Genomic DNA, 25,757 nt, shown 5'->3' on the forward strand with positions numbered 1-25,757 from the left:
GGAGGGAGGGAAGAAGGGAGGGAGGGTGGGAGGGTAGGAGGGAGGATCTTCTCATAGTACTGCAGAGCTGACTTGTGAGTATCAATAGGAAAAACAAAACTAAAAGAAAATCAGCTGTGTGTTATACACACACAGTTTTAGATGAGATTGTGAAATTTCATGGAAATAATTAATCACTCCCCCAAAGTCTTTTGCCTCTTTTATGAGATGGTGTCACTGTTTTGTTTCTTAGGACACAGCAGGCCAGGAAAGATACAGGACCATCACCACAGCCTATTATCGAGGGGCCATGGGCTTCATTTTAATGTATGACATCACAAATGAAGAATCCTTCAATGCTGTTCAAGATTGGTAAGTTACTGCCATTATAAATGGTGATAGTTTTCCATTTGACAACCTATTCCTCCCACAGCAGTGGCTATGGGGCAATGTCCTATGTATGTTTATTATGAACTACAATCCCACTTGTGCTCTGAGCCAAAGAAAAGTTGGTCATGCTCACAACCATTGTCAGAAGATTGGCCACGAAATCATTTTAGTGACTTTTCTTCATTTTTGTTCACTTCAGGGCTTTCCATCCCATGAATCTTCCTTCTATAGAACTGAGGGTGTTGCTAAAAATGTAAATAATGCTCTGGAAGTTTATTGATCTAATATAGTGATCTAGAAACTAAGGCTGGTGGGCCTTGGCCCACAACTTGTTCTTTAAATAAAGCTTTATTGGAACACAGCCAGGCTCATTTGTTTATTCTTTGTGGTGTGTTCACACCACAAAAGCCAAGGTAAGTAGCTGCAGCAGGACCCGTGTGGCCCGCAGAGCCTGAAACATTTCTCTGTGGACATTTGGAAGAAGCCTTTGCTTATTCCTTCTCTAGTAGTTTCGTTAAATACATTATTCAAACTAGAACATTTGAAAGGACTTAGAACAAAAGCAGCATCACACCCAGACCCTTTGTGACTCATAACTCCATCAGACTCTGTGAAAAGAATTGTATCCATAATGAGTGTGATGTGCAGTAGGGGACTTTCTGTTGTGAGCTCCTTTTCCTAGCTTCGCAGAATAGTGAGATCACGGTCATGAATTCCAGCCCAGGGCTAAGAAGAACAGGAATTTTGTGGAAAGTTCCAGAATGGAGCTCCTAGTATCCAGGGATGGCTGAGCAAACACCACATTCAAATGCTAAATAGTCACAATCCATCTCTTATAAGAAGCATCAGATAAGCACTATATTGTAAAACAAACAGGATTTGTTTTTTTTTTATTTTCTATACTAGTATTACCCACTGATTTTATATGTGTACCAGAATCTGATGTTGTTAGAGACTTGAATTTGCTCTACGTTGTTTCTTGAATATGATTATTGTTGTTCTGGGAAGGCACCTACATCTGTCATGTACACCTTCACACACACACAGGCATACCCACATATACATAACATGTACACACATATACATGTACACATACATATACATACACATACATACACACATGCACATCTACACATACAGATATACATATGTACATATACTCACCCATATCCATGTAAATGTATACATACCCACATATGCATGTACACACACATTTATATACACATACATATAGGCACACACACATGTACCCACTTCCTGTGCATGAAGTTATACCGTTGATAACAGTAACTCAAAAGAGAAAGATACATAAATTGTCAAAAGTCAACTTTAGGACCTATATCAAAAGCAATCATCTTCCACTGAGAGACGGAGAAGGCTTGTATAGCCTTTCTATAGTGCATTGACTACTGTAAAAAGGAAACTCCCAAGTTAACCCATAACTCCAAGGTAGGCCCAATTAAATACCAGTAAGTCTGTCACAAATGGAATGGGCTAGAAAGTCCAGAGACAGACACATCTGCATGTAGATTTAGTTTCTGATAAAAACAGAATCGAGGACCATTCAGTTATCAGTTGTATGATATCTGGCTAGTGGCCATTCGCAGCTGTAATTCATATATCACCTGCAAAACAGCAATTTCAATATTGCTAGAAATGCTGAGACCTGTGTGAGGATGTAGAAAGTGTTCACACTCAAGTTCTGGTGCTGTTTGTACATACTTCCTCTGGCCCAATTGTTTCAATATGAGTTATTTCACCACTGAGAGAACATACCGTGTTACACTGGGCTCATTAAAAAGAAATACCACTGATACCGGGAGCCGCACAGTCAACATTGCTGACTCTTCTATCAAGAACATACAGGAATGATTGACAGCTGCCTCTGTGATTAGACTTCACCACACTAATGCTTCTCCTTCCTTGTGTGCCAACAAACCCATCGTTATTTTAGCCTGCCTCCGCCTCAAATTCTCTAGACAACTCTGATGCCCCCCTATCCTACTAAGGCTCTATTTCCTGTTTTCTGAAAGACACATTTTCCAAATTACTCTTCTCTCTCTGACCCCTCTTCCTACTTCTCCCAGGCACCAGTGACATTTTCCTGTGTCCCATCCTTAGTCATTTAATTCACTTCCCTAGATTCATTTATCACTTAGATCAGATGGCTCCCAAACTTAAACGTCTGCCCTTGGTTTGTAAACTGCTATTGCATTCCTAGGTACTCAAAATGTTTATGCCACCTGGGGTCTCTTCTAGTATCTTGAAGTCATTTATCTTCACCTGAGACTGCTCACCTTCCTGACATAATTGCTGCTTGACGGAATAGAATGCATCATTCAGGGCTGACCATGAATCCAGCTCTGACTTTCACTATCTGGATCTGGGCCAGCTCGTGCATATTCTTTTATTTAACTTGGGAATCTTTTGACACACTCCTACCTTTCTCTTCCTTCTTTGGCCATCCTCACCTAGTTTCTTATTGTTGTATTTTGCCCCTACACTCATTAGAATCTTCAGATTTTCTTGCTCTTCAAATTCTTCTTTCTTGATCCATCCTACCCCTTGGCTGCTTGTAGGTTCTTCCAAAGCACACGATCTTGAAGTTTCTGGGAGATCCTTGTCCCAAAGCTATGGCTCACCATTGCCTCCTGAGTTGGAACTTCCCCAGCTTGGCTTTCAGATGCAGCCCCTTATGATGCTGCTGTAACTCTGTAACATCATTTCTCTGTATTCTAGAGAAAAGCTGAAGCCACTCTTTCCAGAACCTCACCCAAACATTTCAAACTTTCAGCATTTTTCTTTCATGCCAATGAGCGACCTTGGATTTCATTGCAAACCAATGGTCCTGATGAGAAATGGACTTCAGAGTCATTTGTGGAAATTTGGATTTGCATGTATTTTTTGATAGCTTCTTGTTCCATTTATCTCCAGGCAGCTAGATTTCTCCAAAACTGAAGAATAAGGAAGTCCATCCTGGAAAACCACTACTATTTACTAATTTTCTTACACACACAGTTACATAACTAGTCATTTATTGCTAACTTAAATTTTTTTTAGTATTCATTCAGCCAGCAGTTACTGAGTGTCTATCCTGATAGCTGAAGGCCAGACATGCCTGTGCCAACATATGTTATCTTAGTGGATCTGCCATAACCCAGATATATGTATGACTCAGGTCTAACATCTTGGTCTTTTGATTATCACAGCACAAGGCCCAATTATTCTGATTTTCTGAATACTTCTCACATACATTCCTCTCCTTTCTCTCTACTGTCATTGTCTTAATTCAAACTATCATTTAAGGACTTTCTATCTTGTCTCCATCTATCTTCTTTTTAAAATACTTTCAGTAATTCCTCATGCCCTGTGGTAATGATTATGGAAGCACAAGTAAATCACTACCAAGCTTTGACAGGTATCAACCCAGGCTCCACTCTGGACCCACTAACCCGAATCTCCCATGAGACATGTGAGCATAGCTGTCTCCAAATTTCCACAAGTGACTCTGAAGTCCATTCTTACTATGATCATTGGTTTGCAATGAAATCCAAGGTCGCCCATTGGCATCATCTCCAAAGCTCTTCTCCATGTATTCTGTGCTTCCCCCAGACAAATCTTTCCTCAGTTTACCAAAGTTTGATCCTTCTACTACATCTGCTCCTCTGCCTAGACAGTCTGAGATTTTAAGTACCTTCCACGCCAAGCCCAAATGCCAGCTCTTCTCCACAGCTTTACAATACATCTCTGCCCTCACCCTCATCTCTGCAGCTGTTCTATTTGCACTTTACACAGAATACACAAATCATCTACAAGACTGCTGTCATCTGAGTACATTTTGCCTCATATATCAGGTTGTGCGTTTGTTGATTTTCCCCAGTACTGAATACAGTATCATGCAATATGTTTTCTTATATTTTTCTAACGTGTAAACTGTGGCAAAATGCATATGCCCAAAGTTTACCACCCTAATTATTCTGCAGTGAACAGTTCAGCTGCATTCTGTGCATTCATTTTGCTGAGCAGCCATTCCTGCCCTCAGTATCCAAAACTCATCTTAACTTACAGAGCTAATACATATCTCCCTGTACTATTGGCCCTTAAAAAAAAAACACCATTCTACTTCCCAACATTGTAATTGTGACTTTAAATTTTCTGGTAAAATTTTATTGATGATTTATTAAGGCGCTCTCTTTAATTTTGCCAGATTGCCCAGTTCTGTAAAAATTAACACAAAGCAAAGTTCACTCAGAGAGCAAATATAAAATTGCCTAGTGTTTATAAAGTTTCAAAAATGACATCACAAACTAAACACAGAGGATGGACACAATGAAGTTAATAAAACAGAAAAAAAAATAGTATTCTTCAGAATCAGGAGAGGATATTTGTTCAAATTCACCCTAGAGACCAGGAGGAAGGGCTTGTGTGCTAATGGTTCATTAGCATCGGGGAAGTAGAATTCAACAACAGAAGGAGATGGCTGTTCAGTCACACGGCAAGAGCAAAGATTTGTGGGTGAAAATGTTATAATACAGTCAAAGTAGAGACAAATTTGCTCACACCTGCAGTTTGCTAAGTTGTAGAGGCAAAAGCAACAATATTTTGGCACTTTTATTAGGGGAACTGAGGTGACCAGTTTTTAAAGAAAGGATTCTACTTCTATTCTTTCACTGAAATCTTAGTTAAGAAATAATAATAAGATATAAAGATAATAATAAGATCTAAAAAATAAGAAATTAAAAAGTGATGTGTTAAATAAAGAGGTCTCCAGTAGATTAAATAGTTACAGGAAAATAAGGTCCCCATTTAAACCGCTCATCACCCTTGGGAGAGTTTTTCAGAGGACTTGCGGCCAGAGCATCCCCTGGGTCTCAGGTGAGTCTTGTCCCCAAAAACATAGACTGTAGATGAGCTCCCCAGATTCTTATGGAAGTCTAGAGCTGTGACTTACAGCACCTACATACATCACTGTGCATTTTAATTTGACTTAGAAATCTATCGCATCTGTGACTTTGCATCTTTCTATTCAAAGTGTGACATGGACCACAGGCTGCGGTATTTCTTCTTAGAGAATGTCTTTGGCTTTCAACTCCCACCCTCCTCTTATTTATTTACATTCCTCATTTTACGACACAGTGAAGAACTATAAATATAAAGGGCTCTTTTTCAGGCAGGAAATCTGGAGAGCAGATTGATTTTTCAGCACCAGACTGGGGATAAAAGTCTGACACCATCCTCCCACCAGTTTTAAATAATTCTTTCTGTGACATTCGGGTACCCTGCAGATGGACTAGAACCAGAACAGAATGTCACCTTCAAACATCCTCTTCCTCTGCAGTTTTCTCTTTTCCTTCACCTTCCAAACATATCTAGCAATCAATCTTAAAGTGATCATGCGTTAATATAAAAATATTTTAACATACAATAACAACTAAGATCCAGTGAGCAGCTGCTATGATTTTCTTCAGAACGACTCAATCTTCTTGAACGCTCTTTTCAACTTTTAAATCATTTCTGCCACAGTCTAGAAGGGACGGGGGCAGGACTGAGGCAAGATGTCTGACCTTTAACTTTCACCACAGCCCCACATTGGACCTAAAGCTGCTAATTCTTTCTCCATGAACAGCGGCAATGATGGCTACCATTTTTCTCGTTGATCTGACACATCTGTAAACGTTTTCCTTGTACGTATAACTCAACTTAAACTCAAGCTGTACTTAGAAGATAAATGGCTGCTCCTCACTTCATGGCCTTTTTCAGATCAAACAGCAACACAATCCAAATAACCTTTTCCTCCATTGTGTTTTGTATGTTAATTAACACCTGCTAAAACTTGGAAGTTTCATCTTAATTTCTCATTTTCTCAGATCCAACCCTTCAAAAGGCTGCATGTTATTATATCTTAGGTAGAATTTTGAAATGCAGTCTTTTCTCTTTGCTCATAATTATTCCATACAAGGTTATTATGAATGTTGAATTAACAAATTATCATTGATTTGTCTCATAACAGTACAAGCATGGTGGAACCCTTAATTCCACAATTACAGCATTTTGCCAAATGGCTACAAACCTTACCTTGTGTGTGTTTCTACCAAAAAGGCATTTTACTTAATATATATATTGTTGTTATACGAACATTAAACTCATGACCAATGTGCTGGCTATGACCCATGCCTGGAAGAACCTTATCTAACACACACAGTTTCTCTGTAAGACACATCACATCCTTGTGGTGTTCAGAAACCCCAGGCAGTACTTTAGCAATAGGCCTGAAAACCACTTTAGATAGTAAAGTCACACAAACAAACATACACACAAATCACACAGAAAAGTAATAATTATGGCAACAAATATAATGTGGAAAGTGTTCGTGTTTATACTATGAGAACTGAAATAAGAAAACCTAATGTGGTCCTACTCACTGTCAACTACAATGGTGGGCAACAGATGACTCAGAGCTGCTGGTCACCATCTCAAAGCCATAAGTAATGACAACCGACAAGATTTTCATAACCTTCATACTTCCCACCATTTTACTAGCTTGCTAGGGCTGCTGTTACAGAGTGCACAAGCTGAGTGGTTTCAACAGAAAAATAAATGTGTTATGTATCTTTTATATATTTCCAGTTCTCAAATAGCCATTCAGAGACTTAATATTAATTATAAATATTTGGCCAATGGCTCAGGCTTATTACTAACTAGCTCTTACAACTTAAATTAACCCATTTTTATTAATCTATGTATTGCCACATGGCTGTGGTACTACCATTATGCTGGCATCTTGCTCCTTGGGCAGCTGGATGCTGTCTCCTCAGCTCTGTCCTTCTTTCTCCCTGTATTCAGCTTGGCATTCCCACCAAGCTATATTCTGCCTTGTTATAGGCCAAAGCAGCTTTATTCATCAACCAATAAAAGCAACACATGTTCACTGTGTTCAGAAGGACATCCCACATCATGTTTATGTGAATTCTTGGTCAAATGGGTGGCTCTGTTTGGAGAGGTTGTGGAAATGTGAAGAGGTGAGACCTTGCTCCAAGAACTGGGTCACTGGGAACTGGTACTTGGAGTTATCTTGTCTTTTGCTGCTTCCTGTCTTATTTTTTGCCTCCTGGTTAGATGTGAGTTAACTGCCTTCCTCTACCCCAAGCCCCTGACTCCGTAATGTTCTATCCAGGCACACAGGGCCAAACAAGTGCGTACTGAGAACCAAGTTAAATCACTCTGGTTTTTCTCCTCTCAGGAGAAAGTTCCCTCTCTCCACATCTGTCTCTCTCTATCAATCTGCTTTTTCTAAGGTCATAGTCATATTGGATTGGGGCCCACCCTAATGACATCATGTTAATTTGATCATTCTATTTCTCTATTAAATTAAAGACTATTTCTAAATTAAGCTACATTTACAGGTATTGGGGGTATAACTTGTCCATCATTTTTAGAGGTTCAGTAAAGAAAAAATTCAACTCAACACACTGCTGCTCCCTGAATATACCATCCTCTTTTCCTGTCTGGGTTCATGAAACAATCTAACTTGACTCCTTGCTTCTACTACTGTCCAGTCTCCAGAATGTTCCAGAACAGTGACTGCAGAGAGACTTTCAAAGCATAAATAAGGTCATCCCTCTAATCCAGTCTTCATACCCTCTCCTCTCTCCTACATTAAAGCCAACATCTTTATCACAGCCTTAAGTCTCCACACACTTTACCCTCGCTTCCTCCCACCTTGCCGCCAGCACTCTCCTTATCAGCATGCCTGTCTATCGATACTAGCTTTTTGTATTTTTGCTCTTCCTAGAATAGAAAGGGCATGTCTCTGTCTCAAAGCGTTTATATCTGCTATGCCACAACCCAGAAGTCTCTTTCCCAAATAGCAGTATGAACCCTGTCACCTCACTCATGTTTACTGTACTGTCTCCTCAGGAAGGTCTTTCTCTCGTCACACACAGTTTCATATTGTGACCTTCTGTAGCACACCCACCCCATCTCTCTTCTTATTTCTCCCATAGAATTAATCATCTTCCTTAACATTTATAACGAACTTGCTTGCCATGTTATTAGCTGTATCCCCACGGTGCATGAAAGTTTCATGGGACAAGTCTCTCTTACCCAGAATTACATTCTCTGTATTTATAGAGTTCCCAGGACATGCAAGATGTTTGAGAAATGTTGGTTAAGTGAATGGATACATGAATGACAGAAGGAGAAAGTGTAAGTCAGTATCTTCACCAGTTTAAGTCTCCATCGTATAGCACGGATGCAGAAACATGAATGGCGTGTTTTCTACACATAGTTGATGAATGACAGAGGAAATAATATTAGCGTACTCTGAAGAAAACACCACACCAGTTGCCTCAGTTAAAATCACATTAGAAGGCTCTGTGTATTTCACTATCCCTTCGCCTTACACAGTGAGAACCCTGCCCTTCCAAGTATATCATGAAAAATCTGAGTTGGACTGCCTTATCTTACAGATTGTATTACTGAAGTGAATATTTTGTTTTGAAGGGGGCATGTTCATGGAATATGTTGTACAAACTAAAATACAATGCCTAAAAGAAGCCAGGATGTCACCTCGCCCATGAAAAATATATGTTCAGACCTCATAGCTTCAGGCAAAAAATCTTTTACTACTTCCGTGTGTGTGTGTGTGTGTGTGTGTGTGTGTGTGTGTGTGTGAGAGAGAGAGAGAGAGAGAGAGAGAGAGAGAGAGAGAGAGAGAGAGAGAGAGAGAGAGAGATGAGTACATGCACATGTGTGGAGAAGTGACATTTACCTTTTTTTGTTTTTTCTTTTGAGAAAGAGTCTCTCATTAACCTGGAGTTCACCAAGTAAGCTAGCCTGGCTGACCAGCAAATCTCATGAATCCCATAGTGCAATCAAAAGCCACATCAGCTTTTTACCAGCTGAACTGTCTCCACAGATGTCCCCCACCCCTTTTTAACGTATTGCACTTAACATTCATGCTTCTGACTTCCAATGAACTGGACATTGGCATAAAAATTAGCTCTGTCAAAGAGGCAAATACTAAAACCTTAGTGATGTCTCAATTAAGAATTTCATTTACCTAATACCTACTTGGATCACAAAAGTAAACTTGAGTTTATATTCTGGTTGCAGAGAATGATTTTATGTATATATTTGACCCAGGAAAGAGCAAATGGCTTGTAGTACAGATTAGCAGTTAATATACTAACCCTAAATATAGAAGAAGGAATGGGGAATCAAGAGAAACACCCATCCTGTATGACTCTGTATTTTCATATTTAGCTAACCTCAACTGTACTTGCAAATGCTAATATTTCTTAAATATTGACACGAAGATGAAGACTAACACTTAAATTTTGATGTGAGTCTAATAACAGACACAAGCCATATCTTAGTTAGGCAATATAAGGGCATTTAAAGATTAAACTGAAAACCTGAACTCTTGAATACAGGGTATTATGAAAATGTGATTGATATTTATTCTGCTTCACTTACATTCCAAATATATGCTTTCTGAAAGCTGCTAGTGTGCAGGTTTGTGTCATAATATTTATGATAAATCCCAGTGTTTTCTAACTGATTTCTCCCAGTCTCTATTTCAGTATAATTTCTTTAAAATGTGTTGCCTACATTCCAGGGACCTATTTATCTCAAAGTACAATAATTATAACTGTCATATACTTACCGGGGAGAGAACTGTGATAAAGCCCATTTTCCAGCTCTGGGTCTTCAGCTTGGATTGTGGATGCCTTTGCTTTTGATTGTCATTTAAACCAAACCTCTGAGATCATTGATGGTCATTATGTCTAGAAGACAGTATTTGAGACTTTACCAAGAATGGTCCAAAGTTCACTTGTGATTTACTTGAATATTCCCATAATTTTTGTGTCCATCATGAACATTTTCCTTCTAATCTGTTTCTTAACTTCAGAGAATATGTTTTATATTGCCCGGAACATTTCATTGGTTCTCATTTTGTTTTTAGTTGCCCAACCATCAGTATATGAGCAGCCACTGCATTATAGAATGGATAAAGGACCCAATCTTCTTCAACCCAGGTCCCCTGTCTGTCTAACTTAAAATCCGTAAGACTGTTTGCTAAATGTAGAACCTTTTAATCTAAGTGAAGAATTCTAAAGCCCACTCATTCCTTTATTTAGGGGGGTAGATTTGGTCTATTCTTTGCTGTTCAGTTAATTAAGATAACTATCCTAATTAACAATTGTATAAGCTACCCCATGCCTTATCAACTCACTGCAGAAAAGCAAAACAAATTAAAACCATTCAAAGGAAAAACTGGCATAATAGCACATTAGCTGTAGGTGGATTACTTGGTCACCACAAATCAAGCGGTGTATGATATATGATTCTGCTACTTTCAGATAGAGTCAATAGTATACATATTTTACAAGCCGATCCATTTGGAGTCAATCAATTTTCAAGACAAAATCAAGAACCAGATTGTAAGTAAGAGAAACTATAGGCCATGTATACTATAGTCTCTTCATTCTCAGTCTTATACAGAAGCATTCTCAGGTAAACTCCAGTGAGGTCCAGAACCTACTTCTCATTTACAAACATCACAGTCACTGTTAACACAATTTTCCTCTCCTATAACACAGTAGCTGGAAAGAAAGGCAAGAGATATCAAGGTCTGAATGATTTCCAAGGTGATTTTCAGCCAAATACTGTTAGTAATTAAAAGGTTTTAATAGTCATTTCAATATATATCTACTCAGAGTTAGCACACGCTCAGTTTTCCACCCATTTGGCCTCACTTTAGATGCCAGCCACAGTTGGGCTGTCCTCACTTCAGACTGTCTAGCTGCACATTTGGAGTTCCCAAGACTTAGCTTTAATAACCCACTAGAATGGATCCTGGAACTTGTAAAAGGACTATACTTGTGATTGCTTTGCTATTTTGAACAGATACAAATTGGAACCAGCCAAAGAATGACATGCATATGCAGAGATCCAGGAAGCTTCAAACACAAAGTTTCTGAGGTTTTCAGGGGTGGACACATTGTGTGTGGCAATGTGCAGGGTGCTGACACGCAGGGACCTTCATCCAAGCTTCCAGGTCCAGTGTGCATGTTTGAGTTTCATGTTTGCATGGTGGTTGAATCAGGGACCACATGATTGAACTCCGTTTCAAATCCAGCTTGCCTGTTCACAAGTGTACTTGATTCCACTGCGTGACTAAATAATTCCAACCATTTGGTGATATATTTGGCCTTTTTTGACACGGCCAGCTCCCATTCTGGGTCATCTCATCAGGATAGGAGCTGTCAGCAGCTGTCTGTCGGCAAAATCCTTTGTTATACAATGTCTACTTATGTATTGACAAATAATAACTGTATTCAAAAAGCTCACAATGCAAATTATGGCAAGTAGAAAAATAGGTTTTAATAGGATAAATTAAGTAGTTTATCCCGAAGTAGGAGAAAACCAGGAATTTTGATTGCTTTCAGTTCCCTTGTGAAATGCCAGTTTGTAGGAAACCGCCTTGAACAGCTCCACCGAGGAGCCCTGTGAGGCTGACAAAGGTGTCTCGCAGCTGCAGGAATCAAAGCCTGCCTCCTGGACCTCTCCATCTTAACTTCTGTATCTCCTTCCCCTGACATTCCTTCCCGCTCAAGTGAAACATAGCACTAAAGCCAATACGACAGGGTCATTTCAATGCGCCCTCATCAAAATGCTTATGTCGAAATGTCAGGGGAGTCCTTTTTTTTTTTCTTTGCAAATTTCACAATAAATATTCTGACCCTCTTTTCTATCTATAACCCCAGTTCTGATTAAACCCCCCTTTTCACCTTCTACCCTGAATTCCACAAGGCTTGATTAACCATGACACTTTTTGATATATTTCATATTTCAGCAGTGAGTATAATAAAAACCAGTGTGCCCCTAAACTCATATGCAGCACTTCCTAATTACATATCAAATATGTAAGCAGCTTGAAGACAGAAGGCTGGCTACAGCCGAAATCATTTTCTTATCATTCCATTTTTAATAAATTGTGAATTTTAAATGTGGGCATTAATATGGTAATTCATGTAAATCCCTACATCCCTGTTTTATATTCTAGACATGAGTCCTTTCTGAACTGATAGAGCAGAATTTTACATCTATCACCTTATTATACATACTTGAAACATACCAAATATGACTTAATTTATGTAGCTAGATAAGGCAGCTTATCTTAGGAAATTTTTCCCTAAGCCATGGGGGAATTCTTTTCTTTTTTAACTCCCAATTTTAAAACTAACAATGACACAGAGAGAGGGTAATAAGAAAAGGAGAAAGAAGGAAGTCCTGGTGAGGACAGAGTTATTTGATAAAGCTCTTTTGGAAGAAGGGGGAAATGAACAGGCTGAGAGTACTGGATATAGTGAGGAGAACTGTGAAGGCTTCAGACTTCCCCGATGTTCCCCTGCCTCCAAGTTAGAAAAAAATAAAAAAAATTAAAAAAAGAAAAACAATCCAATAAACCCAAATGCTGTAGGGATTTGCCTGTCTCTAGTCTTTCCCATCCCTATTTGATGCAATTAAAAATGGGAACAGAGTTCCTGACCTACAAGATGCCTGCAGAGAGTAGAGAGAAAAATCTAATGGAGCAACAAATGGCTGTTTGCCCTTTGACCTCTATCTGACAGCACTGCTTCATCTGGGCTACACAGAAGAGCCACCTGGAGAGCTGCTACCCTCTGCCATGTCAGCCACCAGCTCTGCATCTTCACCTCCAGCCCCTGACGCTCAAAAATGTCTCTCCGCGTGGTTGTAGTGTGGGGTTACATCGAAAAATGAAAGCTTCTACCAAGACAAGTCTGGTCAAGAGTTCTTAAAGTTAAACTCATGAAGCATCGATAACAAGCCAGGAGTTAGGTGGTGTCTTGTAGAGCGAGACTGTTGTGTAATAATTAGTTTCTCTGTCTCTCCAACCAGTACATTCCACTGAGAACTCACTCTTCATGCCAAACATTTGTCAGCCTTTTCCAGGCAGTCCATGGCAGACTCACAAAGACACTTGGCATAGAATTTGGACAAAACCAAAAATTTAAACCAAACTGTGTGGAGCAGCAGAATTCACATATAAAAGGTGTCATCCTCAAACTCAGGACCAACTTCGGAAGTTCCTGCCTTCTGTAACCAACGTGAAAAAATAATAGGGCTGCACACTGGAGCCGAATCAAGCATCTGCCATGGGAAACATGGAATGGTGAGAACTGAGTTGTTCTCGTAAAGTTTGCACAGTGTTACCTGTGGTGGTATTCTAATTGTACTGAAATGTGATTTTGATTGTATGTTAATAAATAAAGTTACCCGGGGGTCAGAGCTATTAGAGCCATAGACAGAGTGTGGCGGTGGTGGCACACGCCTTTAATCCCATAGATCTCTATGTGTTCAGGGATACAGCCAGCATTGGAGACATATGCCTTTAAGACCTAGGGGCTGTACATTCAGACAGTGACGAGGCAGTCACGTGTTTGGGTTTACAACCAATGAGAAGGCAGAATGACTGGAAAATGGATTTACAGACAGGAAGTAGCTCTCTTTCGGGAAGCTGGGACACCGCAGGCAGAAGGGTGAGATTTTAGCTCTGAGCTCTGACCTCTCGGCTTTCTCTTTTACACTGTTTCTGTGTTTCTTATTTAATAAGATGGTTGGTTACATCAACAGTTACCTCTGCAAAGTTTACCAGACATGACTGATGGTCTTATTAATGGACACGAGCAGGGAAAAGTGGTAGAGGAAATGCTTCTGCAGGTCTGATAAATACCAGCAAACATGCATGGTCATGTGATTTAACGCCTCTCCAAACTACAACCTAGGCTAAGATTCCCACTAGCCTCAGCAGTGCCTAGCAGCTCATTTGAAATGAGGGGTGAATAGTGTACCAGCCATAGGACTTGAAATTGTTTCTGATGAGATGATTGTGTAGAAGAGACAAGGAATGAGTTCCTGAACTTCGGATGAGGAGACAGGTGGTCACATCTGTGGCATTCCAAGTATTATCATTTTTAAACTTGGACATAAAGGCTATTGTCTGCTGGATGTAGCAATAAGGTTTCTTTCAACTCACAGAGGGTTTGAGTCATTCTTTTAACCCTTGAGCCATCTCTCCAGTTCCTTGTATTATTTTGTGTAGCTAGAGTTTTCCTGCCTTGCCCACAGTCAGGACAAATCTCTGTCATCCGCCAGTCCCACAGCCGCTCAGACCCAACCAAGCAAACACAGAGACTTATATTGCTTACAAACTGTATGGCCATGGCAGGCCTCCTGTTAACTGTTCCTATATCTTAAAGTAACGCATTTCTACAAATCTATACCTTGCCACGCGGCTCGTGGCTTACCAGCATCTTCACATGCTGCTTGTCCTGGCAGTGGCTGGCAGCGTCTCCTTCTGCCTTCCTGTTCTTTTATTTCTCCTCTCTGTTAGTCCCGCCTATACTTCCTGCCTAGCCACGACCAATCAGGTTTTATTTATTGACCAATCAGAGCAACTTGACATACAGACCATCTCCCAGTACAGCCAAGTGCAGACCATCTCAGACACCTGCACTCATGCCCATGGTCCTAATCATCCTCTATGCAAACCTGCTGGGTAAAGCCACAAGGAACCCAAGAAGGGCTCCCACAGGACATACATTAACATCCCACAGCAATTTTGTTTTTTAATTAAGAAATTTTTTATTCATTTTACTTACCAACCACAGATCCCCTCTCTTCTCTCCTCCTGCTCCCCCCTGCCAGTTTCCCCCCACCAACCCACGCCCCCTTCCCTTCTATAAGAAGGTAAGGCCTTCCATGGGGAGTCAACAGAGCCTGGTACATTCAGCAGAGGCAAGTCCAAGCCCCTCCCCCTGCATCAAGGCTGTGAGAGGTGTCCCTTCATAAGTAGTGGACTCCAAAAAGCCAGCTTATGCACCAGGGATGGATCTTGATCCTACTGCCAGGGAGCCCCTTAAGCAGAACAAGCTACATAACTGTCTTGTCATGCGGAGGGCCTAGTCCAGTCTCTTAATGAAGGATTTTGCATGGCCATTACCACAAATGAGATGAAAATGGATTGACATCCTGATTTCTTGGACTTCTGAGTCTCTCAGGGGAAGTAAGACATGTAGCCTGCAGGCCACCAGTTCCCTTTTCAGCCTGTCAACCGCTGTCTTCCCTTCCTCCCTCCCTTGTGCCAAGGCTTTCATGCCACCCTTTCCAAACCTCCCACCTTGCCACCTGCTGTTCAGGAAGCAGATGTATTATAATGACCCCTGTGCCCTTTAGAGTGTGGCCAAGCCAGGCCAACAGCTGACATCCAAAGCTCAGTGACACCGCGGTCCCATCTGAATGAGGCCTCCTCCTCACCTCCACACTCTTCTCCGCCATCTAATCCTCACTTCACCTGCATCTCTCTCCTCCGTACTGGGTGTGAAGTCTGTCTAGGGCGAGCCCTGAGGCAGGTATTCCGTAAACACCCACCTTTCCTGTCATCGGGCTCAGCTGCTTCTTTCTCATTCTCTTAACAATGCCCCCGATATGTCTTATCCCACCTATTGTGTTCTGTTTAATGTGATCATTCTTTCTTCAGTTCACTGCTTCCACTGTGCTGGCTGAATAGGAATAAGATTTATCCCTATACTCAAGCATCTCTTAAAGAATTGAATACTTAGCAGGCACTCAGTCTACGTTCAATAGATGATGAATAAATGAATGAATGAGATAATGTCTGTGTCCAACCTCACACCTCGATCTTTTCTCCTTATCTAAACAACTCTTTTAACTGATTGCTTTGCTGCTTTCCAGGGATTAAGTAAGTTAAAACAATTCTCAGGGTATATACATTTGTGATTGATTTGATAAAGTAGATAGGAATGTTGAACTTTAAAATCCCTAAACTAATCTCTAATGTATAATGGGTTAGACATTTGGTCTCTTTGCTCCTAGCTGAGGTTAGAGAAAATAAAAGAAAACATTCATCTTTATTTTAGGTAGTGGCTGTCTCCATTAAACTCCTCAGTGTTCCTGGAAAAACTCAATAGAATAGGGAGTTCATGGAGTTCTCAGAAAGTCCATCCCATCCTCACATTTCCAAGAGTTCTGCCAACCCATGGGACTTTTAGGAAAACAATGACACCACTAAAGAGAAAAGATGGATTCTGTTCTGAATATTTTAACAGAAATCTGGGAAGCAGCTCACAGAGGTGATCACTGCAAAAATATGCATGCACACAGCTACACTTAGATATTTCAGGAGAAGTGCATGTGGCAGCTTGAGCTGAGCATTAAGGACCGTGATTTATGACTTCTCATTAGCAGCCACTACACATCCACGGGATCTAGCACCATCCTGCATAATAATGAACTCCTCCAGAAAGTGCATGTTTGACATCTAGGAGGCAAAGCGACATTCGTAGCTGCAGACGTGATTCACACTTGATCTGAAATCAAGGCTCCCCTGTGTGTGTGGTACTGAAATCAAGATGTTTCCATCAAGATGTTTCAGGACTTAAATGTGCCAACAGATTCAGAAACGATTTCAAAGCTGCAGTACCACAAATATGGAGAGAGTTATGATTTGACAGTTACTGTTGATGTTAATCTTGCTGATTTATGCATGGAGATGACAGAACTGTTTGGCTGTTTCATGGCACTTGACTGTTAAATTGCCCTTCAAGAGATTCACACCATTGGTGGGAAGAGTAGAAAAAAGTCTGGAGATGGTGATTTTTTTTTCTTTTTACATTAGTAATTACTCTGATGAGAACTTGGAGTACTCTAATTCCTCTCAGGAATTAAACACACCCAGAGTAGAAAGGACTCACATTGATCCAATATCAATGATGAACAATCTACATTAACTCCTTAACCATTGTTTTGACTAATCTGTTCTATGTATAATTTGAGACAGCAATAAATACAGATATCTTCCCAATATCTCAATAAGGTTGCCCACCTTGCAAAATCAAAATACAAACTGATTCAATGGAATTTCAGACAAATGAATAAATTATAACATTTTTTGCTGTCTTTGGGAAATGATTATATAAGAAAATATCATTCACCTATTTTCACTGGATATCCTGTGCTTCACTTGGTAATGCTGGTTTTTAAAGATCTATACATAAACTGAATATAGTGAAAATTTTCAAAAGTACTCAATAGCTCAGGTTTCTCTATGAGCTTCTCATTCAATTCGTGCTACAAATTTTCTATCATTAGTCAAGACATTTATATTTCCAGAGAAAGCGTGTGAATTTCTGAAGACTGCAATAGGAAAGTATCACAAAGAAAATGATATAATGAGGGTTCATTGTTTTATGCACATGGCTCCAACTCTTTCTTTCTTCTGCCTTCCCCTACCCTCACCCATTCTCTTCCCCTCCTCCCCTTCTCCTTTCTCTCTGTTGTTCATATGTATATGTAACAAATGTGTGTGTGTGTGTGTGTGTGTGTGTCTTCATTTAGATATCTTTCTTGTCCCTAGTACAATTCTAAAAAGTATTATCTTAGGATAACAAAGTAAACTTTATAAACATAACAGTGCTCAACACTGACACATTCACTTTGTTAATATTTAGGAAAGTTTTTAAATTTTATTTGGGGCTCTTGGAGATTTGGTCTTTCCATGCAGGTAGGCTAGTTCTGAATTCATGAGCCATTTACTCATCATCCCAAATGTTGAGATTAAAAGAATTTGATAAATTTGATAAATGTGATATTTATTTTAGATAACAGTGAATAGTTTGGTAGAGACCTTTAAGTAGAAGCTATAAGGTCTAAATAGCTCCAAAGGTCTAAATAACTCCAAAGGGAATTTGGTATTGCCTATTTAGAATGGTATTCCTTATATTAGAAACCATGTTTCTTTCAGACATTTACTGAGTACATTTAGAATCTTCTTGGGTAAGGGAGGAGGTAGACTACCTAAACTATCAACACCTGGGGCCATGATGTTAACTGTACTCTGAACAACAGAATGGAACAGAACAAAGCATGTAAGGGATTAGAGAACTTCACTGCTGACTTTCCTCCACTAGTCTCCATGCTTATTGATAACACAGTAGAGATGAAGGAGTTCTATTCCACATTATAGGAAAGGTTTCAATTGGAAAGGATCTATTAACGCAGGGAGAGTGATGTGAAAACACAAAGATAGCTAATCCTTCCAAGCATCAAATCTATGGATATTTTGTCATTGTGCTTTGGGGCTTCCCTCTCCACTAGGCTGAGTATTTCCAAGAGGTCATACAAACGCCACCTCACTGCTGAGTGTCACCACAATCAAGCATAGTGCCCAATTCACAGCATGTGCAGTAATTATTAGTGCCTGAGAACCAGTGTTGTGAAGTCAACTGTTACTGAATCAGGAAGCAAGTAAAACGACTTGGGCTCTAAATTGAGAACGAAGCATATCTCCAAGTTTTGTTGGCTTGTTTGTAGCCCAGCCTTTTGTTTTCCAGTGATCATGTTATAAGTGTGCCTGTCTTCTGCTCCTTATATTTCATACTAGGAAATAGTATGTCACAGGTATCCATTAAAGGGTTATCAGAAACTATTTAGGAATCATCTAACTGTCCATCAAAGTTAAGCTCCGCCTTCTAGAACAGTTTCTTAGAAGTAGCTGTAGTCAGGGACTGTATTTCCTCTCGTCTTACTCCTATAGGGGCCATGTGATGAGCTCTCCTCCACAGAACACAAGTCAAAGTGGTATAAGCCATTACTTGCATCCTTTTTCTCCCCTTTTAATGGAATTGGCACAAAATCTTGGAGTCAATACAGTAAAAACCCTAGGGCCAGAGATAGAAGGGACATGGGTTTCTAGAATTGGCTAGGCAGTGTCCTAAGCCAGCTACTCAGAAGCACTCATTCTGGATGCTAGGTGCACAGGGAGGACATTTCGACCATGATTTTCTGCTCCAAAAATACTCTTATTCCCAATGTTAGTTTACTTCCATCCGGCATGCGTTCACTTCCACTTCTGCCTCACCCTCTCTAAAAGCCAAAGTGCAGGATGTACTGTTAGCATTTGTCATTTTCCATCTTCCTCCCCTTCCCCCAAGAGTTTGGGAATGTTCTCTATGTGAGAAATCATAATTCTTTAATTTTAGAGTGAACAGTTCTGTGAGGCTTTTCTTTTCAGTTAGCAAACCTTGATCTAAAACCTATTATGTAGAACACACATTCTGAGACCCTGGGGATAGAAAGAAGCATTAGTTGGTGGATTTACAAAAGAAACAGGCATATAAGGCCAAATGACAACGGGATTTAGGGAAAATACAGCAGTGTAAATAAATCACTTGGAAAAATCAGCAGATACTGCTTTCTTTACGCCAAGCAGAAGAGCAAAGCCTCCTGGAAGAGATACTGTGTAGGGTCTCACTGGGTGGACACGAGGTTTGTCAAAGGTGTGAATCACTGTTTTCATCAACTAACCATTTGGATGTGACTTACTATGGTAGGAAAACTTGTATGTTTATCAGATAAAACTTTCCAGTGTTTTACTTGTACCATTCTTCTGAACAAAATATTTAGTTAACTTTGTCACTGATAATTTATTCTTTTGCCTCGATAACTGTATTTGTATTCACACTCTTTAAAATTAGAGGTTTTAAAACACACAGTTCTTTAATACATCTGGAATTTGAGTTTGCATGTGAAAGCACATACTATTTCATCCATTATGAATTTATGTTTATTAATCACTTATTTGTCTGTTAATTTATTTCAGACAGTGTTATAAGATAGAAATGTGTGGATCTTGTGACACAATCTTGACAACTAGCATTTATCACAGAGCAAGCTGCACAGTGCTTCTCCTTTTTCTCTCTCCTTGATCTAATACAATGCTCTCCCCAGCAAGAACCAGGTCCCAGAGTCATAAGTTTTACAAATAAGTAACATGAATGAGAAGAAATTGAGAGGACTGTGAAAATAGCATGCCATATAGCTGATACTTCTATTTCTTGCTTTAGTAAGAGCTTGAAGGACAACCATCTCACTGTTCTTTATAACTCTAAGACTTTGAGAAATAGTTGCCTGCCATATGTGTGGAACTGAATTATTCCCAGGCCACTTCTCTGCATGTTAGGAGCTTTAATAATGTACTAGGGAAGAGTTTCATTTAGTAACTATTTGTAAAAGTTATTTTAAAATTTAATAAATATTTATTAGAAAGCATTGGAAGAAATTCTTAAGCTGAAAAGGGTTTAAAAAGAAGAAAAACTGTGTGCCTGCCTAAAAGAGGCTGAGTGGAAGATTTCACTCCATCTTTTAATATATATGGAAATTATTCTATCCATATGGCCTTTTAATCAAAGTATAAGCCTTCCACTTTTTACCTTATGTAGCTTAGCATAACTTACGTATTCATGTTGAAAATTTAAATTAGTTAAGATTTCAAAATGGTGCTACATTTATTTAAATGCTTAAAATGTGTGTCGTCATTTATAGACAATGGCTATTACTGTTTGTGGGGTTGCAACAAGAACCATACATCACCAAATCAGAAACAAAATAGAATCATAGTTAAGACAGGAATTTGCAAGGTAAAATTGAGGCATGTCTGCCATATCTCTAGCAACAGACCCATGCCTGAAGATACACAGTAGGCACTTACCTTTCAAATGGTTTGAAGTAATATCAAGTATGATCTACAGTTAGCAAAGAAGCTCATAAGGATCATAGGTCTAGGTCAGGGGGGCTGAGGAAGGGGTCAGGAAACAGAATGTGGGCTGGATGAAGGCAAGCAGTTTAGATGGAAGCTAACTGTGGTATGTAGAAGAGAGACATGTGAGGGGGACTGACTCCTTAGCCTTGCACATTGTACAATATAGGGCGGGAGGAGGGAAGAGGGGGATCTTTGATTGGTATGTAAAATGAATATTAAAAATTTCTTAATTAAAAAAAAGACAAAGGGCACATGGAATTTTTCTAAGTTCTTTTGGAACGGTGTAGGCCATTTTTGAAAGTGCATCGAAATCACTGTTTACTTTATGTTAGTGGTAACTATTTGTGTTATTCACAATCCATGCTATGGGCCTTATTTTCACTTACTTGACCTTGTATTTAGTGAGTGATGTCTTTCAAAATTAAAACTACCCTGTCAGTAATTTTAAATAAAGCCACAGGCTAATGACTGAACTCTATGTCAGAGGATAATTGTTGATTTTCCTTCTTTTGAAGCTTCTACGGCATTGCCTTTTCAGCTCTACATGAAACCAGTTTTAATAGCAATCAAACAGGAGAGTAGAATTGGAAAGAAGCTTTAAAAATCATGTCTTTTTAATCATGAGGCAGTTAAATATACTTAGAACTCTAGAATTATTTTAAGCTGGTAATAAAAAGTTTGCAGAGATTCAGTTTCTCTTCTTTAATTCAAACTATAGCATATTTTTAAAAGCTAAATTCTGTATAACTGCATGCTAGAAATCACTTCTTGGGTCTACTCAGTAACTTTCAATTTCCTGGAGTGTGTAAATATTTGATAAGAAAAACGTTGACTAAGCAATGTCCCCTACTGGGAGAAATGTACGTCTCGGTTCTCAAAATATTATTGTCACAATGTAATAAGAAAGCTGTAATTCAGCGCTTGGAAAGAGCATGGTATTGACCCCTAATTATGCACAAGGGACTTGGGAATACAGCCAGCTATGAAAACTAACAGGACTGTGTCTCAAAGGAGTATTCTTAATTTGGGATTGCCTAGACTAGGTCTAGTACCACATTGCAGAGAACTCACTGAATTAACTAAAGAGGGGGGAAGTATCTGTAAATATAAAGGCATTGGGTGTTTGTGTATAACCATGCCAAATTCTCATTTCTTTTATTTTATATCTTCTTACCAGTGATTCCAGGTAATGGAGATTCTCAATAATCTTCCTATTGCCTGGCTACAAATTGTTAACGTGATTAATGATGAACTGTATCCAGCTGTTAGATTAAATGCCAAACAAGAAAGAAATTACAGCTTTGGGAGAACATACAAAGCTCTTAAATTTCTACAACCATTTTCCTCAGTTTTATTATTTTTTTTCACCCACAGCTTAAAATGTAGATTTATTCATGTTTAAAATATAGTTCATTATATGAATAATGTAATCATTTAGAAGGTTGCCAAAAGATTAAATTATGGAAATTCACTCCCAATCTGAAAACAGGGTTATTGATAATTTAACTACCTAGGGAGAATTAGACTAAACGTTTTATGACTGCTGAAATGTGATCCATAATTTCAAGATGCCAGGCAGGGTTGGTCTTAGCCAAGTCCTTAAAGAATGAAAAAAAAAATTTTTTAATTGTTACAAAAAAATACAGTGCTGTTGAAAATGTGGATAATAAGATGTTTTGAGCCTACTCAAACTCCCTCCAATACTCATAAATATTCATTGAATCAATTAGTTATTTGAAGCTTAAGCTGCTGTTGCTGAACGAAAATAATTATCTGCTAAGGTGGGTGTCTTGTCTGGAGGCTGCATTTATTTTGAAATATGTGAAGGAGGCTAATGGGTATTGGCCATACAATTTTTCTCTGTGCAGAGGCACCTTGAACTCAACTACCAATTTAACTTATGTTTTAAGAAAATAAGAGAGAGAAAAGAAAGAATGAGGCATATGCTATTTCTTAGTTCATAAATAATATCTCTTAAACAGCCACTTCTTCAAAGGTTTTAAGAAATGCCCCGTGAGTTCCTACCCCTTTATAGAGTAATGCATAAGCAGTCAGAATACAGTTTTACAGAAGGTCCCAGCTTCTTTCTGAATGTTCAAATCCAGCGGAAATCTGTTACCATCATCTACATCCCCATTCCTAGTCATCTTGTAAGGTGAGAAGAAAGGCCTTGGTGGGTATCTAGATAGCAGCAGGATGGACAACTGAAACCAACCGGAACTGAGCAGCTGCCTCCAAAAGAAAAGAGGGACATGAAACCTCTCAGTAACCTGCACATAGGCAGGAAGCAGGGGAGAAGCCCAGAGACAGGAGCAGCAATCTGTGGTGTGTTGTAATGGGGGTCCAGGATGGCTGTGCCCTAGAAAACAGAGACTGCGTAGCTCACAAGTAGGACCTACAGCTTCTCCACCTCTACCTATAGCCTTCTAAGTACTCCAGCTTTGGTCTAGTGAGATGGCTTAGTCAAAGTGCTTGCTATAGTAGCCTGTCAGCCTAAATTTCTACATAAAAGTAGAGAGAACTATCTCCATAGAGTTGCCCTCTGGCCTCGATGTGCATTGCCACAAATGCACACATCATCATCATCATTTAAAAATGCAAATATCCCAGCTTTCAATAGCGAGGAAGGGAAGAATAAATGCTACAGCAGTGTGTCAGGACTTGCCATTCATCTGCTAGGGTCTTGGAGATGAGAAAAGGTCTTATGCAGAAGTGGGAGATTCTCCCCTTTGAAGGAAGAGTGATTCATACAAGACATGTTAGGGAGATTTATATCACAAAAGTCATAGGTTCCAGTGCTTACAAGTTTGTCTTAACCTCATCTCTCTGTTATTAAAAAATGTACAATATCCTCTGTTTCTCCCACATTGAGACTTGACTGTGTAACAAAATCATTTTTTGACATCATCGCCATCTTGAGTCAGGGATTCGCTGTGTTCTCTATTACTCCTGGGCTCAGGTAATCCTCTTGTACTCATTCTCCCTAGTAGTTAGGACTAAAGATGTGTGCAACCATGCCCAACTAAATCACTAACAGCTATCTATGCAATTACTGAAAGTTATATGGAAATGCCAGGCTTAGTGGCACATGCCTGTAGCACGAGCTACTTGGCTGCTGAGGGAAGAAGATCACAAGTCCAAGAAGAGTGTGGTTCACAGGGTGAGTTCAAGGCAAGCCTGGGCAACTTAGTGTGTGTGGTTCTGTCTCAAATTTTAGGAGAGAGAAGGTGTAGGGGGCAAAAGCAGGGAGAGGGAAAGAAGAAACTATCATTTATTAATTTATAGGGATTGTGGTCTAGATTTAATCAGTGAGGAGAAAGCTTCATATTGTAGCCTAAGATGACTTCTTTAAAGTTTAACCTTTCTTTTAAGAATTATTTTACTTTTAAGGGTGTGTGTGTGTGTGTGTGTGTGTGTGTGTGTGTGTGTGTGTGTGTGTGTGTGTGGTCACCGGAAGCTCTTCTGTGTCCCACCCAGTCCCGAAGCAGCTTATAAAATAATCACTCAGAGGCTTAATTACTGTTTGGTCTATGGATCAGGCTTATTGCTAGCTAGCTATCACATCTTAAATTAACTGATTTTTATTAATCTATATTTTGCCATGTGGCTGTGGTGTTACCAGTTTGCTGGTACCTTGTTCCTTGGGCGGCTGGATGGCTTCTGCCTGACTCCGCCCTTTTCTCTTTGTCTCTCTACTTGGATTTCCCACCTGGCTCTTATCCTGCCTTACCATTGGCCTAAGCAGCTTTATTTATTAACCAATGGGAGCAACACATATTCACAGCATACAGAAAGACTGCCCCACAGCATGTGTGTGTATAGATATGTGCACATGAGTGCAGGTGCCTATGGAGACCAGATCCCCCTGAACTAGTGTTACAGGTGTTTGTGAGGCACTCAACATGAGTGCTTGGAAATGAACCTGGGTCCTTGGTAAGAGCAGTATGAGATCCTCATCGCGTATCCCCTGAGCCATCTCTCAGCTTGAATTTGGCTTTTCTTAGCCCAGGTACCTTCCATATATTAGGTTCTAGATAAATGCTTAGCAACAGGTAGAGAGGTAAAGGCCAGTTTCTCTGTCGGCATGAATATACCATGTTTTGGTAAAGAAGAAACCATGCGCAGGAAATGTTAACCTCTTCAGGGAACCTAGGTTCTTTGCCACACTGAGCACAGTGATAACCTCAGACCAAGTACAGAAGGGAGAAAAACCCTTACAACTGTGCCAGCTACAGAGCACAGGAACAAAGAGAAACCATAACTAGAATAACAGAATTCATATTGTTGTCAATATATTGACATCATGTTCCTTCTTGAAATACAGAGAAGTATATGTAAGGAACGAGTCATCAATTATATAATTAATGTCCCTCTAGTATTTATTACAATGAGACTCCTCCTCCCTTGTCTCCTGCCACTACCTTGGGCCACTCAGCATCATCCACATAGCTAAATAAAAATTCTTTATTTTCTTATTGTTTTTCTGCTTCATAAATTGATGAAACCTTTTCTGTAAGCCTAACTTAAGTGAAAGGAAAATGGGGAGAGAAAACAAAGAAAGAGGAAAAGTAACAAAGTCAAGACTGCTTTAAAATAGTGACTATAAGACAAGCAGTTGGCCGGGCGGTGGTGGCGCACGTCTTTAATCCCAGCACTCGGGAGGCAGAGGCAGGCGGATCTCTGTGAGTTCGAGGCCAGCCTGGGCTACCAAGTGAGTTCCAGGAAAGGCGCAAAGCTACAC

At 39.6% G+C, this 25,757-nt stretch overlaps 1 protein-coding gene across 2 annotated transcripts in view; it reads left to right on the plus strand.

Moving 5' to 3' along the window:
* The window catches only part of Rab3c (RAB3C, member RAS oncogene family), a 217,289-nt gene that overhangs the window by 108,184 nt on the left and 83,348 nt on the right, over nucleotides 1-25,757 (plus strand). For both annotated transcript variants that reach the window (XM_016000216.3, XM_006981659.4), the window contains exon 3: nucleotides 233-351. In XM_016000216.3, coding sequence (XP_015855702.1) covers nucleotides 233-351 — 119 coding nt within the window. The remainder of the gene's footprint in view (nucleotides 1-232; nucleotides 352-25,757) is intronic.

The sequence above is a fragment of the Peromyscus maniculatus genome, chromosome 15 (assembly GCF_049852395.1).
Source record: "Peromyscus maniculatus bairdii isolate BWxNUB_F1_BW_parent chromosome 15, HU_Pman_BW_mat_3.1, whole genome shotgun sequence".
In the NCBI taxonomy this organism is placed as follows: Eukaryota; Metazoa; Chordata; class Mammalia; order Rodentia; family Cricetidae; genus Peromyscus; species Peromyscus maniculatus.